Here is a 15,694-nt window from a genome sequence, read left to right as displayed (position 1 = left end):
CAGGGGTTTGTGCTGTAAGAAAATTTCACGAATGTACATGTTACAGTTACTGACTGCACACATCCTTAGTAATTTCCTTATTGATCTGGTAACAATGTTTTCTGTGCAATTTTCCCTGCCAATTTGGTAAATGTGTAGTATCCAAATCACCACTTAACTCACACTATGTCTCCTGATAGGTCATACTTATTCTAGACAAAAGTATTAAAGAGTATATATTGTGTCTATGGGGGCCCCACTAACCGATTAGTTAATAGGTCAAAGCATGAAACAAATGCATCTCAGATGAGGGTGTGAGAGTTGTTTAAGGAGAATGTAAATAAAGTAAAACTATTGTGTGTGATATAGAAAGATACCAGCCACTTAAAACGTTTTGCACAGGATGGGACCCACCCAAAGTCTCTAATGATGAAAGCTGCACTCTTTTAAAGACATTAGCCTCGTTATTTTAGTGCCACATTCATTTTCCCTTCCTGTCTCTAACAATTTACTTCCCATGCAGATTTTTGTCCTGTAGTCTATGTATTGGAAGAAAAAAAGGTATGAATTTGTATATGAGTTAAATAATTTTTCCACTTTAACATGATGAGAGAGGTAGCTCAGATTTAGAATAACTCTCAGGCAAGGCTATCAGTGTGAAATTGCTGTTCATATACCACATACAAAGCTTGAAAAACAGGTGTCTTCTTACCTGAATAGTACCTATATTGTCACTCTCTGAAGCCACTATTACTTAGTGAAACATAAGGGAATTGTAGGGAAGCATGGTTGTTGACTCCCACTTCTCAAAGGTGTGTTGAATGCAAGCCATGATGGTCAGACAGAAAATATCTGCATAAGACTTAGTAGCTAAATAGGACTTTTATTTTAGACATTGCATAAAATTACTGTTCGATTGCACTTACACATTGAATATTTTGCATAAAATGTATTCAGGATTGGCAATGGCACACTGTACACAGTTAATACACTGTGTCATGTCATTAGTCTGTATTAGACAAAGAAGTTAGTTTACTTAGCTGACTTGCTTTCAGGGATCTGACAACTAGGAGTTTGTTTGTTTTTTTCGTTCTTGCATTGGCTATGTATAAAACTATAATAATACCAGAGGGCATCAATTTCCAGAAGCTTTAATAAAGAAATGACAAAACATATGTGCTAGGTTTGAGTGTTCAAGACGTTTAATTCAGGTCACAAGAAATGTGTTGATCTATAGGGTTAGAAGCATAGTGGTGCTTATGAAACCAGTTACCAAGCTCAAAACAGAAAGTGAATTCATCTTTTATTGGCTGCTCCTGATTCAATAATATGCATCCATTCCATCTACTGCTCTCTCATCTTCTCCTGAGCTCACAAACAACTGGTTTGAGACGAGATGCATTTCATAATAATCCTCAGTTTGCTGCCATAGTTTGATCATGTGTCACACAGCTTCAGTGGTGAAATGTCAAGGCCCTCACACCTTTCTGCTGCAGTCATTACAATAAGAGAAGAGTTCCAACCTACTTTATTTTCAAGTGTTGCTAACACCCATGTGACCCATATACAACAAACTATTTTATAACACTCTCCTCATAATTGTTAATTTAGTGTAGCAAAGTCACAGCAGTAAAACCATGACAAACACCAAGAGAAGGGCCATCGACATAGCACTGTTTCATATTGTGTGATCAATTGATTAGTCACATTATAAACAAACCAGCACAGCCATGATGACCAGCATTACTACCACCATTAATACACCTTTAATTCGAACAATCCCTATTTCTGTTCAGTTGTGTTAAGTGAGGGCAGAGGTCAGGAGGAGTGTGTGTTGGAGCTGAAATATAAAAAAAAAACATAAAACATAAAAATAGTAAAATGCACAACATACAGAAGTTGGGGAGGTATGTGTTGTCACTCATCTAGGGCATAGCTGCATTGCTTTTGACAGGATTCAGAATATACAAAATAAAACAAGAAGCACTTTATATATTTGTTTTCTTTTGCTGATTTTTATCCAACATTTCATATCTGGGGATGTAAATGATGGATTTTTTTTTACTTTGTGGCTTTGAAACAACACAATATTGTACAGCACCATTAAACTAACAGTAACTTTACAGCGTAAAAAATTACTTTTAACGACATTAAAACATGTCAGAAACTAAAAGACTGGACACAAAGCTATCGCTCAGTACAAACTATATTATGTACCATTAAATTAGTACCTACATCATGTATCATTTAGATCTTTACAATAATTACAATATTCCTTACATAACAGACACACATGAACACATGAAGTTGCATTGTATTTGTCTGCAAGTGCCAACACATTTGCATTAAACTGGGATACATTTTATGAAAAGTGTAACAGTTTAATGTCAAACCACAAAAAAATTGGTCCATGCAACATCAATAGCAAAATTTGCTTGAAAACTATGGCATTGAGAGTTCCAGTGTTATTATTTACAAATAAAAAAAAAAAATAGCAAACCAAGACACCATCTTGTGTACTGCTATTCTTCTTTTGAAATATCATTTTTTTTAAATGTTAAGTTTCCCTTTATGCAAGCCTAGTCTTGGCTTACTCAGCTAGTTTAATGAGGGTTTTCATGTCTTAGTTATTATGAGCAACATTTGTTGTTGCTAATTATAGTTTGTTTTAATGTTAATGCTGGCAAAACATACAAATGACTATTGAGTGTGTATGTATGAACTTACATACACATATTTTGACAGAATTAAACCATTGAATCTCTGCACCTGGTAATAATACGTAACTCTGGTGTAGTAAACCCTTGCTTTAGAGTAAAATAAACACACTTATGCCTGGATCATCACCTCTCCAGTACAGTGCACGCTGTTGGTGCATCAGACACAAGCTATTTGTAATCATGTGACTGTTGGAGCAGGAATAGCAGTTTTGGGAGCGGTGTCTGTGTCTTTGAAAGGCTCAGAGAGACGTGGAGTTTGGAGGCGGGACAACAGAGTGGTTCTCCGGATGCTGCTGTCGGAGTCCAAGTGACTGAACTTGGTGCTGAGTTTAGCACAGCAGGGCAGGCTCCTGGCAAAGTCAGACAAGAGATGACCGCTGAAGATCATGTAGATCCAAGGGTTACAGCAGCTGTTAAGACTGGCCAGAAGAGCAGATAGTGTCACAGCTGTATTCTCTGAATCTGGAAATAAAGAGAAAGACCATATGAGCCCAATCATCTAGAGAAAAGAGAGTCTTTACTTAATATGTCTTAAAATTAATTATGTTATTTATATATTTAGCCCAAAGTTATTTGGGAAAAATGTAAAAATTGTCAAAAGGGATGAGGATTCAAATTTGGCAGTAAACTCACACTCAGGGAGGTATGGTTTGGTTAAATGTCATGGAAGCTGTGATGAAAATCTGAGTAACTGCCACTGCTGCTGCATGCACGTTTCAACCCAGCAATCCCTCCGATTCCCCATGTTCAGTTATTTATTTATTTTTAATGTCATCTTTCAGACAGTACTTGGAAAGAAACCATCTGTCTATTTAAGCAATTATCTAAACAGTTCCTTTGCTTCAGGCTTTACAGCCACTTTCTGGCTTGGTGAATTAACATCTACATTAAAATTCAGTTAGTAGGCCAATCCAATTAGACCTTAGGACATATATATATATATATATATATATATATATATATATATATATATATATATATATATATATATATATATATATATATATATATATATATATATATATTATATTTATATATTTTTATTATTATTATTATTATTATTTTTTTTTTTTATCTGAAAAGACATGTGCACGGATTTTAAATATTTAATCCATTATGCCATGAAAATCAACAGCTTCTCTCCTTTCTTAGTCTATAAGTAAATTGCTAACCTGCCCAGGAAAAACTCTTGTCCCATACAGACCACATCTGCACGGTGAAGAATGGCGCCCAGCAAACCACATAGGCCACCACAATTACAAAGGTCATCTTAACTGTGCGTAATTTGGCACGGGAGATGGTGCTGACGCTGCTGACAGAGTTCCTTCCCAGGATTCCGTTTTTTGTGGCTTCCACCACTGCCCCAACACTTTTCCGACGTGTCTTGTGCTTGAAGTTTTTCCAGATTGTATAACAGATTAAACCATAGCAGAGGACAAGGACTGATACGGGCACCACAAATATGCCAGCTGTGATCCAGGTGATGTAAGCGCGCCCGCCCCACGGCTCAATAAAGTGTGCCCAACAGTCATATACGGCTGACCCGGGGCGCACCTCGCTCAGGGAGAAGATGAAGTACTGCGGTGAGCTCAGCACCAGGCTGCACGCCCATGTGGCTCCGATCATGGCATAGGCGCGCTGTGTGGGCTGCTGGACAGTCTGCAGCGGGTGGCAAATGGCAATGTAGCGGTCCACGGTCATCATGACCATCATGTATGTGCTCGCAAACATGCCCATTACCTGCAGGTGCTTAACAATGCGGCACAGAAAGTCGGGTCCATAAAAGCGAAAGGTGATCTCCCAGCAAAGTTGCGGCAGCACCTGGAAGAAAGCCACCACCAGGTCCGCGAGGCTTAGGTGGCGCATGAACAGGTGCATGCGAGACAGTTTGCGTCTGCTGCGACTCATGGCCAACAGAACGCTCACGTTCCCCACCACAGCGGCGATGAACGCAAGACTAAGAACTGTTATCTCAATTTTGGCCACCTCTTCGTTTCGCCCAAACGGGTCACTGTCGTTTCTCTTGCTGGTCATATTTCTTGCATTCTCAGTGGTTTCCAAGTCCTCTGTGCTGTTGACTTTCGAGGTGTTGGAAAAGATGTCCAGTGAGTAAAGCATTGTGGTGCGCAAAGGTGTGCGTAACGGTGGCGCGCTCAGAGGTTGCTGTGGATTTTACTCCAAACTGTTTAAGAGCAGGTCACTCGGGATGGACCAGTCCATCAGTGAGGACAGAAGAGTCCGCTCTTGTCTACGCACATCATCAGTGAACCGTCTTTTAAAGACTGGTCTGTGCGCAGAGACCACCCCCGACTTACGCGCCCCGCTCATAAGCAAACCAAAGCGCACTTTCCTCAGTCCTCCCACAGAGTGGTACATAGATTTCAGCCTCGCAGAGGAATCCCTGCTATGTGTCCAATCCGAATAAACATTGCATTTGAAGGAACATGATCTTTAATAGGTTTATTTGATTACCTATTGGAATTAAGTTTAACACATGCTATAGTAAGTATTTTTATTCTCAGTGGTAATAATGAAATTAGAATAATTCTGTTTTATACATGGTGCTATACATGAAAAATTTATTGAAAGTTCTGCAGTGTAAAGAGACTCAAATGTAAGCCAAAAACTAAGGCACTCAAAATGATTTTTATAACCAAAATGATAAAACCTGAAATATTGCCTAATTCTCCAGGGTCTCCAACCTGTAGTTTGTGAGCTACTAGTAGCTCCCTTCCCTCTTTCTTTTCTCCTCCTACTTGTTCTTTGTCTTATGAGACTAATCTCAATTATTCTAGTACATCTGAAGTTGAACTAATTGGATTTACAACTGAGAAAATCAGAAATGTCCCATTAACGCATATTATCTGATATTCTATATTTTCTAAAAGCATTTCCAACAATGGAAATGTACTTGGCTGTGTACTAGATCCTGACTGTGTGTGAGATTTAACTCTACAATGTTTTCAAGCAGTTTGAAGAACATAGTAAAAACACTTGCAGGCACTCATGCAAATGGCATGGACTCCTCAAATAAACTACCACTGAAGATTCAGTAACACATTTTTTTTTCCCTGTAATGAACACATGTTGTTTTTGTGACCTCTATCTCTCTTAGTAAAACCACCCACAGCTGTTTTTTGTGTTTTTTTTGTTTTGTTTTTGTTTTCACATTTTCAGCTTTAAACATTGTTCTTAAACTGAAAGTGGGCTTCAGAATGTTTCTGAATTTAAATAAATCTTTTTTTTTATTTATTTTTTTTATCTTACCTTATCTAGCTGGAATTGTTCAAATTTATTAATAAATCACAGAATTATTATTAAATTGCACTTCTCTGAGTAGCTTTCAGGCACCACTTTTCCTGTTACTTCAGTATATTTCACAGATGAGCAAAAGTTTATGTTCTTCTTGACTTTCTTGCACCACTTCATCAGATATGATTTTTATATATATTTATCAGCAAATAATAAATCTAACGTTACATCCAGAAAGTTACGTCATACAATTACTCAAACAATTTTTAGTAGTAGGTTCCCCAAAATATTTATTTTACTTTTTACTTGAGTAATTTCTTGGACCAATACTTCATACTTCTATTTGAGAAGTATTATTGATATATATGATATTATGAAGTAACAGTACTTGTAACTTTTGGCAACTCCACCAACTTCTCATAAATGGCAGCTTAACTATACAAAGAAATCACTTCTTCAGAGCGGCATTAGGAAATTCCTGCCCACCTAAGTAAAAATAACTTTACCTGACTTTACACCATCCTCTCTGTAGATGAACTCCATCTCATAAGCATCTTTAAGCCTTTCCCCACTTACTGCCTTACAAGGTCATCACCCTGTATCTTAATGCCCTATCTATATGCACGGTGCAAAGACTGTGTTTAAAGTGGTTATGTATGTAGTGGTTATGTAGGTGCATGCTCTACTCTTTAGCTAAGGCAAAATTAGGCCTCACACAATGTGCTGCTGCTTAAACAATAGCTGGTAATACTTTGGGCTGCCATGGGTCCTTGATTTATAACTATGCCATTAAAAAAGCAGTCTCACACTTATTATATTAAAACATAAGACTGGCCTGCTTCAGCTGCTGATAAGATTACTGAAGCACATGGGAAAGGACACAAGCTGGATAACCAGGTACTAACTCAAATCAATAGGAAATGCTGTTTCATTGAAAAGTTTTGGTCCAGCTTCCCCTCTATGCCATTGTCTCAGAAATACTGCCATACCACAGACACAGAGTCAGGGTTGACAGATGGGTCAACAAAACAGTAAGGCAGACCAATGTTTGTATTTCTAAATGAATTCCTTTTATCTCTTTTCATAGCTGTAACCATGGCAATGGTGCTCCTCAAACATGTTTATTCTGATAACAAAGTGTCTTCAGATATTTTGTGACTGGGGATGTGTGCCTTTGAACATAATGCAATTGTGATTAAATTGCCATCACACTATTAGCTACGAGTATAACTTTCAAATACCTCTTTTGAATCATCATTTTGATGTCACAAATGTTACTACTGTAGTTTTAGTATTGTAGATGTTTTCAAATATTACATAAGCAGATCAATGTTTGAGTATTTTCTTTACAACATAGCATAGCATGACGTTTTGCTCCCTCAATACATCCTCTTTTAATACAATCATTCAATGCCACATTAACACTGGAATACAACTGATAGCTACAATTTGCTTGTACTTATCTCTAAAATGCTTCAGACCTTGTTTATAATGAATGGTGAATGACTGGTGGTGAACAAAGTTGGTTTAAGGACTACAAAATCAAATTTTCATAGATCAGAAAATAACAATCTCAAACAAGCCTCTGTTTTAGTTTTTAGGTCTTAGCAATATCTACAGCAATAACTAATCGCAAGGAGGGGCACAAAACACTGTTTATTTAGAGGGTGGGTGTTCAAATTAGTCCGGTGGCTTGGTGGCTTTTTTAAAGATTAATATCTACAACAACCTGCTTTTATGCTGTTTTGCTGAAATCTGTTGGTGTATATGTAGTCCTGCTTTATTTGCTTAGTTCAGATTGTTGATAGAAAAAAAATATATATATTTTCAGTAATGTTTCTGGAAGGGGAAGGATTTGACTGTTGTTTATATTATATATATATATATATATATATATATATATATATATATATATATATATATATATATACACACACACACACATATATATATATTTATTTATTATTATTTTTTTTTCTTTATTTTTTTTTTTTTTTTTTTGTGATTTAAGGCCTTTGTGGTAGCATGAACTAACTTACTGTCAGAGTCCTGGTCTTCCATTGCTTCACTTATATACTTTACCCTGGCACAGGTTTACTACTTGAAGGTTATTTCCTATATGATGATGCCAGGCTACATGTATCCACACTAGAATTTGAAACTTACCCTTCAAAACTAAAGATGCTAACTTTAAGAGGTAAATGTAGTGGAAACTGTTTAAGTCTTACTTTAGTACAAAAAGCTCTGTGACTCCCAAATGAAGGTGTGTGAATAGGCGGAAACAGCAGCCATCAGCTCAGACTAATGCTGCATGGAAAAGGTTTCATTCATTACTCACGTATTGTCTCAGCTGTAGTATAAGCCCCTGTTGGATGGGCTATGCATGGTTTGTTAGGGTAGCGCATTTGTTTCAGAAAAACATGACACAACAATTGGACGATCACACTTCAACTCACTGAGCCAAAGAAAGCGTGCCAGAGAACAGGATTTATATTTAGGTCCTCTGTGCCTCAGGTATTGTTTTCTCCACAGTATAGTTCATTGTAGTTAAATAGTGTTGGGGAAATGAGACTAAAGACTATTCACATGTTTGACCTCATTCATTATTGTGATGTTTGCCTGTGTGAAAACCCTGGTCCATACAAATTACACACTCAAGGTTGTAGTCATTAAAACAAAGGTCAGTTTTCTTCATCAAGTGCTTCTAAACCAAAGGATATAAATGGAATTTCACTAGCCTAATTTTTCAGAAGAAAGCAAAATTAGAAAGCACAATGTAAGCCCTTACAAAAGTCATCAAACTCTTAAACTCACATGCTGAAACTGTAATTACCCTATAAAGAATGTAAGCGTGAATAGATGTGACTGCACTGTTTAGGATTATTCCCCTTAAGGCTCATTTGGCAAAGATTACTGAATAAAGGAAAAGGCAACTCCAACTGTCCATGGGTTTCAGAATTATGAAAAAATAGCACATTTAACAAAGCAAGGATTTTAGAAGTTTCACTATACCTTTCTGGAGGAGGATCCACGTAGCCTAAAATGTTCCGCAAATAATGCCAATATCACTAATGTCAAATTTATTTACAAAGCACCTTTAAAACAACCTCAGGTGACCAAAGAGCTGGACAGATATCACAATAAGGCATTGAACTAATCTATCTCCATAGTGACAAACTGATAACGCCACGAGAGGTTTAGTAATAGAAGCATTAACGAAATACATGCTATGGATAAGTCTAGTGCCAAACTGTAGAGTATTTAAATCAAAGCAAGGGCCTCTCTATGGAGTGAAGTAGATAAAAAATAAATAAATATGTGACACTGACAGTTAGGGTTTATGCTAACCGTTCACAGCCGCCATAGTGATTTGACCTTCGGCTTTGTCTAATATCGTGACACTCTGCTTGTCTGTTAGTAGCCAGTGGTCCATTTTAAATAAAATCTACTCTTCTGATTGGTTGATATATGGCTTCAGATATCAGATATGACATGGTGAAGAAGAGAATATAAGCAAACAGACTGTTCTGCTGTCTGGCCTCTCTTAGGTCTAAATTAATTATCAAACGTACATTTCCATATGCCTCAAGCCACTTGTAGGAACGCCTGGTCCTGGTTTTGATCTTGTGTTGCAAATCTATTAGCTGGTGTCTTCGCTTTAGGTCAGGTCAATTTATCATGTAACTGTATAAAAGACATTGTAACCATGGTTTTCACTCAAACATGCTATAATACTTTGTACAACACACAAGCATAACATGACAATTATAAGCTGTTACATCAGTTTTTCCCCGTTTGAAAATTGACCTGCATGGCTAGGTGTATGTTTTGTTGCTTGGCGCGAATTGTAAATAAAAATAAAGCTAAATCCATCCACTTAAATTTTGTAATATGTAAGGAATACATGTGGACCACAAGTTTTGCCCATGTAAAGGTAGGTTTCATGTTTTGCAAATGCTGAATATGACTTGTTAAATATGTATTTTTAATGTAAAATGAATACTGAATTTAATTTGGAAACTAGCATTATTTGTCAAAGAGTCTACGTTAGGGCCTTATATTTCTGTTGATCTATTTCTGGGTGTACTTATAATGGGTCTAATGAGGCAATTAGGTGTGGAATGTTCAATATTATCAGACAGGAATAGGATACAGACATCTGTGTATATGGCCAAATCAGGGGAAGTGCCTCAGACATTGTGGTCAGCCAGTTGCAGTGAGAACATGATTCAAAACTTAGTCCGATTAGCTGCTTCACTGTCAAATCTGTCCAAACAGATCTGATCTTGTTTCTGCCAAACACTAATCCACCTCATGTGTTCACTACATCAGCAATTCAAGGCTGAAATCTTTTCTATTATCAGGTCTGTAGGGCACAAAGGTGAGTCCTTTGGGTATTGCAGTGGGTTGCCCAAAAATGTTAATGCCCAAATATTAATTAGTATTAACAAGGCTAGATACAGAGTATCAGTACTAAATGTACTACATAGTAATATTGCGTTTTTCTTAAACTTGGTTTAGTTTGATCATTTGGTTCAAATGTGGGCACAGGTGGTCAAATCATTTGGAACATTTCTCATCACTTCACACAGTTTTAAGGGTCTTTCTCAGAACACTTCACACAGCTCTCATTCAGAATTATACACATTTGTTTTCATCTTGTTTTTGCAGGACTGCAGGCCTGTTCTCATGTGGTGAAGGACTTTGGCCCAAACTCACTTTCAGTATAGAGGCAGAACAGCAAGATTTGTGTGATTTTCATGAACTTATTACATATATTGCTATTCTGATATCTCTCAAAAGTATTTGGATAAAATACTATAAAATCAATATATATATATATATATATATATATATATATATATATATATATATATATATATATATATATATATATATATATATATATATATATATATATATACACATATATATATATATATACACATATATATATATATATATATTTTTTTTTTTTTATACAAAAATGTTGCACATTTGTAAAGCATAAACCCCAATGTCAGTCTATGCTAAACCATGTACTTCTCTGTGGTCCCTGAGAGCAGGACTAAGGCAAAACTAAAGGAAAAAAAATAGGACGTTTGTTAGTTTTGATGGTGAAACTTACTTTTGGAGAATGATTGATCAGCACTACATTTTGCTGAGATAAAATTTTCTTTAGGAAAACCGTAACCCTGTCTGAAATTCTGTGTGATCTGTTTTTGTCAGTTTTTTGAAAAGTGTGTCAAAGCGAATGAAAAAATCTGTACACATGTAACATTTTTGATAAAAGGTCCACCACGTGCTTGCCTTTTCGTTTGCCTGAAATTGTCTGCAATAGGGCATTACATATATTTATTTCATTACACTTGTCTTTAGCATTACATTCATGTTTATTGCGAGCGTGGTCACCTTTCTGCAGACCTAATCTGTAATTGGTGGGGCCACCTACTTGTCTCCATGGAAATGGTCAGACACATTTAATGCCATGTGTTTGAGTCTGTCTTAAATGGTTTGAAAACTGTCTGTCCCAAAGTAGTATGCAGCATTATAACCAATGCTTCTTTTATAAAGATGCTATAGCTCTGCTCTAAATATAAAACTCTAAATTCTATGTTGATCTGACTAACCCCAGGTATGGTGCCCATATTAGCTATCCTCCCTTTGCTTTCATTAGGAAAATTCAAACGTAACTCAATCAATTTGCATGAGGACAGCAGCGGCCTGATAATGAGCCTAGCCTAATTACCACAGTGACATTTTGATTTACAGACCGGGAAATGAAGCACGGCACAAAGCCTGGGGAGATAAAGAGGGAAAGTGTTGGATAATGCAATGTTATACAAATTAGCTTAGTGACAATATGAGGGGAAATTACTTCCACTACAGAAGAATATAACTTTTTTTTTGTATGGGCTTTAAAGATGCACTGTCACTTTTCTTTTGGACTTTCTTTTGGACTGTTATTGATTTGTCTGAATATCATAAAAAGCATAGCATAAAGTATGTGTGTTTATGTTTATCTATATATATTTATATATATATATATATATATATAGATAAACATAAACACACACACATATGTATATATATATATATTATTTTTTTTTTAAAAGAAGTGTTTCTCACCTTCCATGGTGGTAGGTTTCTCTCACCCTCATTGAGCTCGGGTCCTCTACCAGAGGCCTGGGAGCTTGAGAGTTCTGCGCAGTATCTTTGCTGTTCCCAGTACTGCACTTTTCTGGACTGAGCTGTCCGTTGTTTTTCCCGGTATCTGTTGTAGCCACTCTTCCAGTTTGGGGGTTACAGCCCCGAGTGCTCCGATCACCACAGGCACCACTGATGCCTTTACTTTCCAGGCTCTCTCCAGCTCCTCCTTGAGCCCCTGGTAATTCTCTAGTTTCTCATGTTCCTTTTTCCTAATATTACCATCGTTTGGTATTGCAATGTCCACCACCACGGCTCTGCTCTGTATCTTATCCACCACCACTATGTCTGGTTGGTTCACCATCACCATCCTGTCAGTCTGTATCTGGAAGTCCCACAGGATCTTGGCTCGGTCATTCTCCACCACCTTTGGAGGTGTTTCCCACCTTGATCCTGGGATCTCCAGCCCGTACTCTGCACAGATGTTTCTGTACACTATGCCCGCCACTTGGTTATGTCGCTCCATGCATGCTTTCCCTGCCAGCATCTTACACCCTGCAGTTATGTGCTGGACTGTCTCAGGAGCCTCTTTGCACAGTCTACACCGTGGGTCTTGTCTGGTGTGGTAGATCTGGGCCTCTATTGCTCGAGTGCCCAGGGCCTGCTCCTGAGCAGCCAGGATCAGTGCCTCTGTGCTGTCCTTCAGACCAGCCCTCTCAAGCCATTGGTAGGATTTCTTGATATCAGCCACTTCAGTTGTGCTCCGGTGGTACGCCCCATGTAGGGGTTTGTCCTGCCACGATGGTCCCTCCAGCACCTCTTCCTCTGGACCCCACTGTCTGAAACATTCTCTGAGCACCTCATCTGTTGGGGCCTTGTCCTTGATGTACTCAAGGAGCTTGGATGTTTCATCCTGGACAGTGGTTCCCACACTCACTAGTCCTCGGCCTCCTTCCTTCCGGCCTGCGTACAGTCTCAGGGTGCTGGATTTGGGATGGAACCCTCCATGCATGGTCAGGAGCTTTCGTGTCTTAACATCTGTGGTCTGTATCTCCTCCTTTGGCCAGCTTACAATTCCTGCTGGGTATCTGATCACTGGCAGGGCATAGCTGTTGATTGCCTGCGCCTTGTTCTTGCCATTGAGCTGGCTTCTTAGGACTTGCCTCACTCTTTGCAGGTATTTGGCCGTAGCCGCTTTCCTTGTTGCCTCTTGAAGGTTGTCATTTGCTTGTGGGATACCAAGGTACTTGTAACTGTCCTCAACGTCTGCTATTTTTCCCTCTGGGAGTGACACCCCCTCTGTGTGGACTACCTTCCCTCTCTTTGTAACCATCCTGCTACATTTCTCAAGCCCGAATGACATCCCAATATCTGTACTGTAGATTATATATATCTGTACTGTAGATTATATATATATATATATATATATATATATATATATATATATATATATATATATATATATATATATATATATATACACTAACCACGCATTTTCCTTTTTATTTTGTTTTATAATTTGATGCAGTCAGTACACAACTAACTTATTTTGACCTCCAGAGCCGCTAGTAAAATATATCTGTACTGGAGACATTGGAAAAAAATCTGGTACAGGGCCTTTCATGCTGTACCTGTGCTCCATTAGTCAGCTGAAGAGCTAAATGCTCAAAAAGACAGTGTATTAATGGTTGACATGAAAAAAAGAATATAGTTGTGTATAACCACTGTTTCTTTCTGCATGTTTCATAATACTGTCCATTACTGTCCAACATTAGCTGTACTGATGCTACTGTCTGACCTGGGGGTGTCCGAGTGTTGTGGGTTGTGGTGGCAATCTGTCAGATTTCACACGGGCCTACTCTGATCTCCACTCTGGGAAAAGAGGAATGCAGGAGCTGTTTATTTTCATCAAGTGTGAGCCCAGCACTCAGACAGAGGCCGGCTGCTCGTTTATCCTCTTCCAGCGTAACTAATTAACTCAAACTGAGGGCTCTGCAGCTATTACAGGGGATCAACCCAATTGTATGGATCCTGCAAGCAAACTACAGAACTACACAGCAATAGCTTAAAACAATGTGAAATGTGTTCAATAAAAAAAAAAAAAAATAATAATAATAATAAATAAATAAATAAACAAAGATTTTCCACACTCTCACAGTTTTCACTTGGCATCTATACGCTCCAAAATCTAACAAAAAATGTACCATAGATAGAAGTCCTACCAAGTCTATCAGATTTGATCTCTGGGCATGGCACTGCAGTGCCCACGGTTCTTGACAGGCTCCCTCGGTGGTCAATTGCAATAAAGTGTACCTTAACCTTAAATTGAATCTTTTATTATTTCAGTGTGTAGCAGTGATTTTATGCTCAATTTAAGCTTCGCTGATAAGACTCTCAGGCTGGTAACTGTTAGAATAAACATACACAGTAAAAGGTACAGATGTTCAAAACCAGGTGGACTAACAATAGCCTCTACTACTTGAACAAAATAACACGTACAGTACAATATCTTCAAAACAGTCAGTCCGATCCTGAGCTAATACAGATCGAATGATAACAAATGTTTAATTTGGTGAAAACATAATCTCCTTGACGAATCACTCAAATGCCCAGTTGTTTCCTTTGAAGTGCCTTTACTTATTCTACAAGATTGGTATAAATCTTTCACTCTCCCAGAATAACAAGGTGCAGCTTTTCTAGCGCTAACCCATCTTACAGATATGCCATTTGTTTTTGTGTGTGTGTTGTGTTTACTAGAAGACACATTATACAAAATGTATGGCACGAGATGTTGATATAAGAAGCATCAAGGGGCAGCAGAAGGTCAAAGGTCATGCATTCACAACATGTTTCTCATGTCATGTCAAGCGCTCTTCCTCTTTCTCACAATAACTCAAATTGCCATCATTTACATTTTACTAATATTTATCTGGAAAACATAGCATAAGAACTATAAATTGTATTCATAAGAAATGTTACATTCATCAGCACAAGTTTATATTAAAGAAAAAGAATAGCAGATTTTTTTTTTAACAATCTTGCCTGGGGCAAATATTTATGCTTGTGTCTCCCAATGGGCAAAGGAGCAGACTTTCTATTTCCACTACATAAAATACTATCATTGGAAACTGACATAGTTTCTGAGTGGTGTGATGGAAAGCTAACATTTGAATGAACTGGGATCCTTGATATTTTTAGTGGAAAGAGTTTTAATATAGCACCGTCTTAATTCTGTTATAAATATCCAAACCCTGTATTTGTGGGTAGGTGCCATTGTGATTTTTCATGGGAAAGAGAGTTGAAAAACTTATGATTTTACTCTACTTATTATTTTCTTTACTTACAAATCACTAAACAACTTCAATTACAATTAATCTACTTGCACTGAAAGCTTGGTACCATACTGTGTATTTTGCATTTATACTCAGTCAAAATCAATTTTATTTACATTATTTTCTATACATGCTGTTATTGTATCAGTTTATTTATTTACTATTCTTATTCATTATACTATACCATCAAGGCAATTTCCTAGTTTATGAATTTTGTTCACTGACTACTTTTTTCTGCATTCATCTTGAAAACTCTTCAGTGTT

At 37.4% G+C, this 15,694-nt stretch overlaps 1 protein-coding gene across 1 annotated transcript; it reads right to left on the bottom strand.

The window, feature by feature from the left end:
* Positions 1–2,877: 2,877 nt before the first annotated feature.
* LOC110161505 (arg8-vasotocin receptor-like) lies at positions 2,878–4,817 on the bottom strand. Its single transcript, XM_020926251.1, has 2 exons — positions 3,872–4,817; positions 2,878–3,161 (listed from the first exon to the last, which is right to left on the bottom strand). Exons 1-2 carry the CDS (start codon positions 4,815–4,817, stop codon positions 2,878–2,880), a joined length of 1,230 nt encoding a protein of 409 aa, XP_020781910.1.
* Between the last annotated feature and the right edge of the window lie 10,877 nt (positions 4,818–15,694).

This window comes from Boleophthalmus pectinirostris, unplaced genomic scaffold, assembly GCF_026225935.1.
Source record: "Boleophthalmus pectinirostris isolate CB_2022bp ecotype Guang Dong unplaced genomic scaffold, ASM2622593v1 HiC_scaffold_18, whole genome shotgun sequence".
Classification (NCBI taxonomy): domain Eukaryota; kingdom Metazoa; phylum Chordata; class Actinopteri; order Gobiiformes; family Gobiidae; genus Boleophthalmus; species Boleophthalmus pectinirostris.
This window is presented reverse-complemented; position numbering and strand designations above follow the sequence as displayed.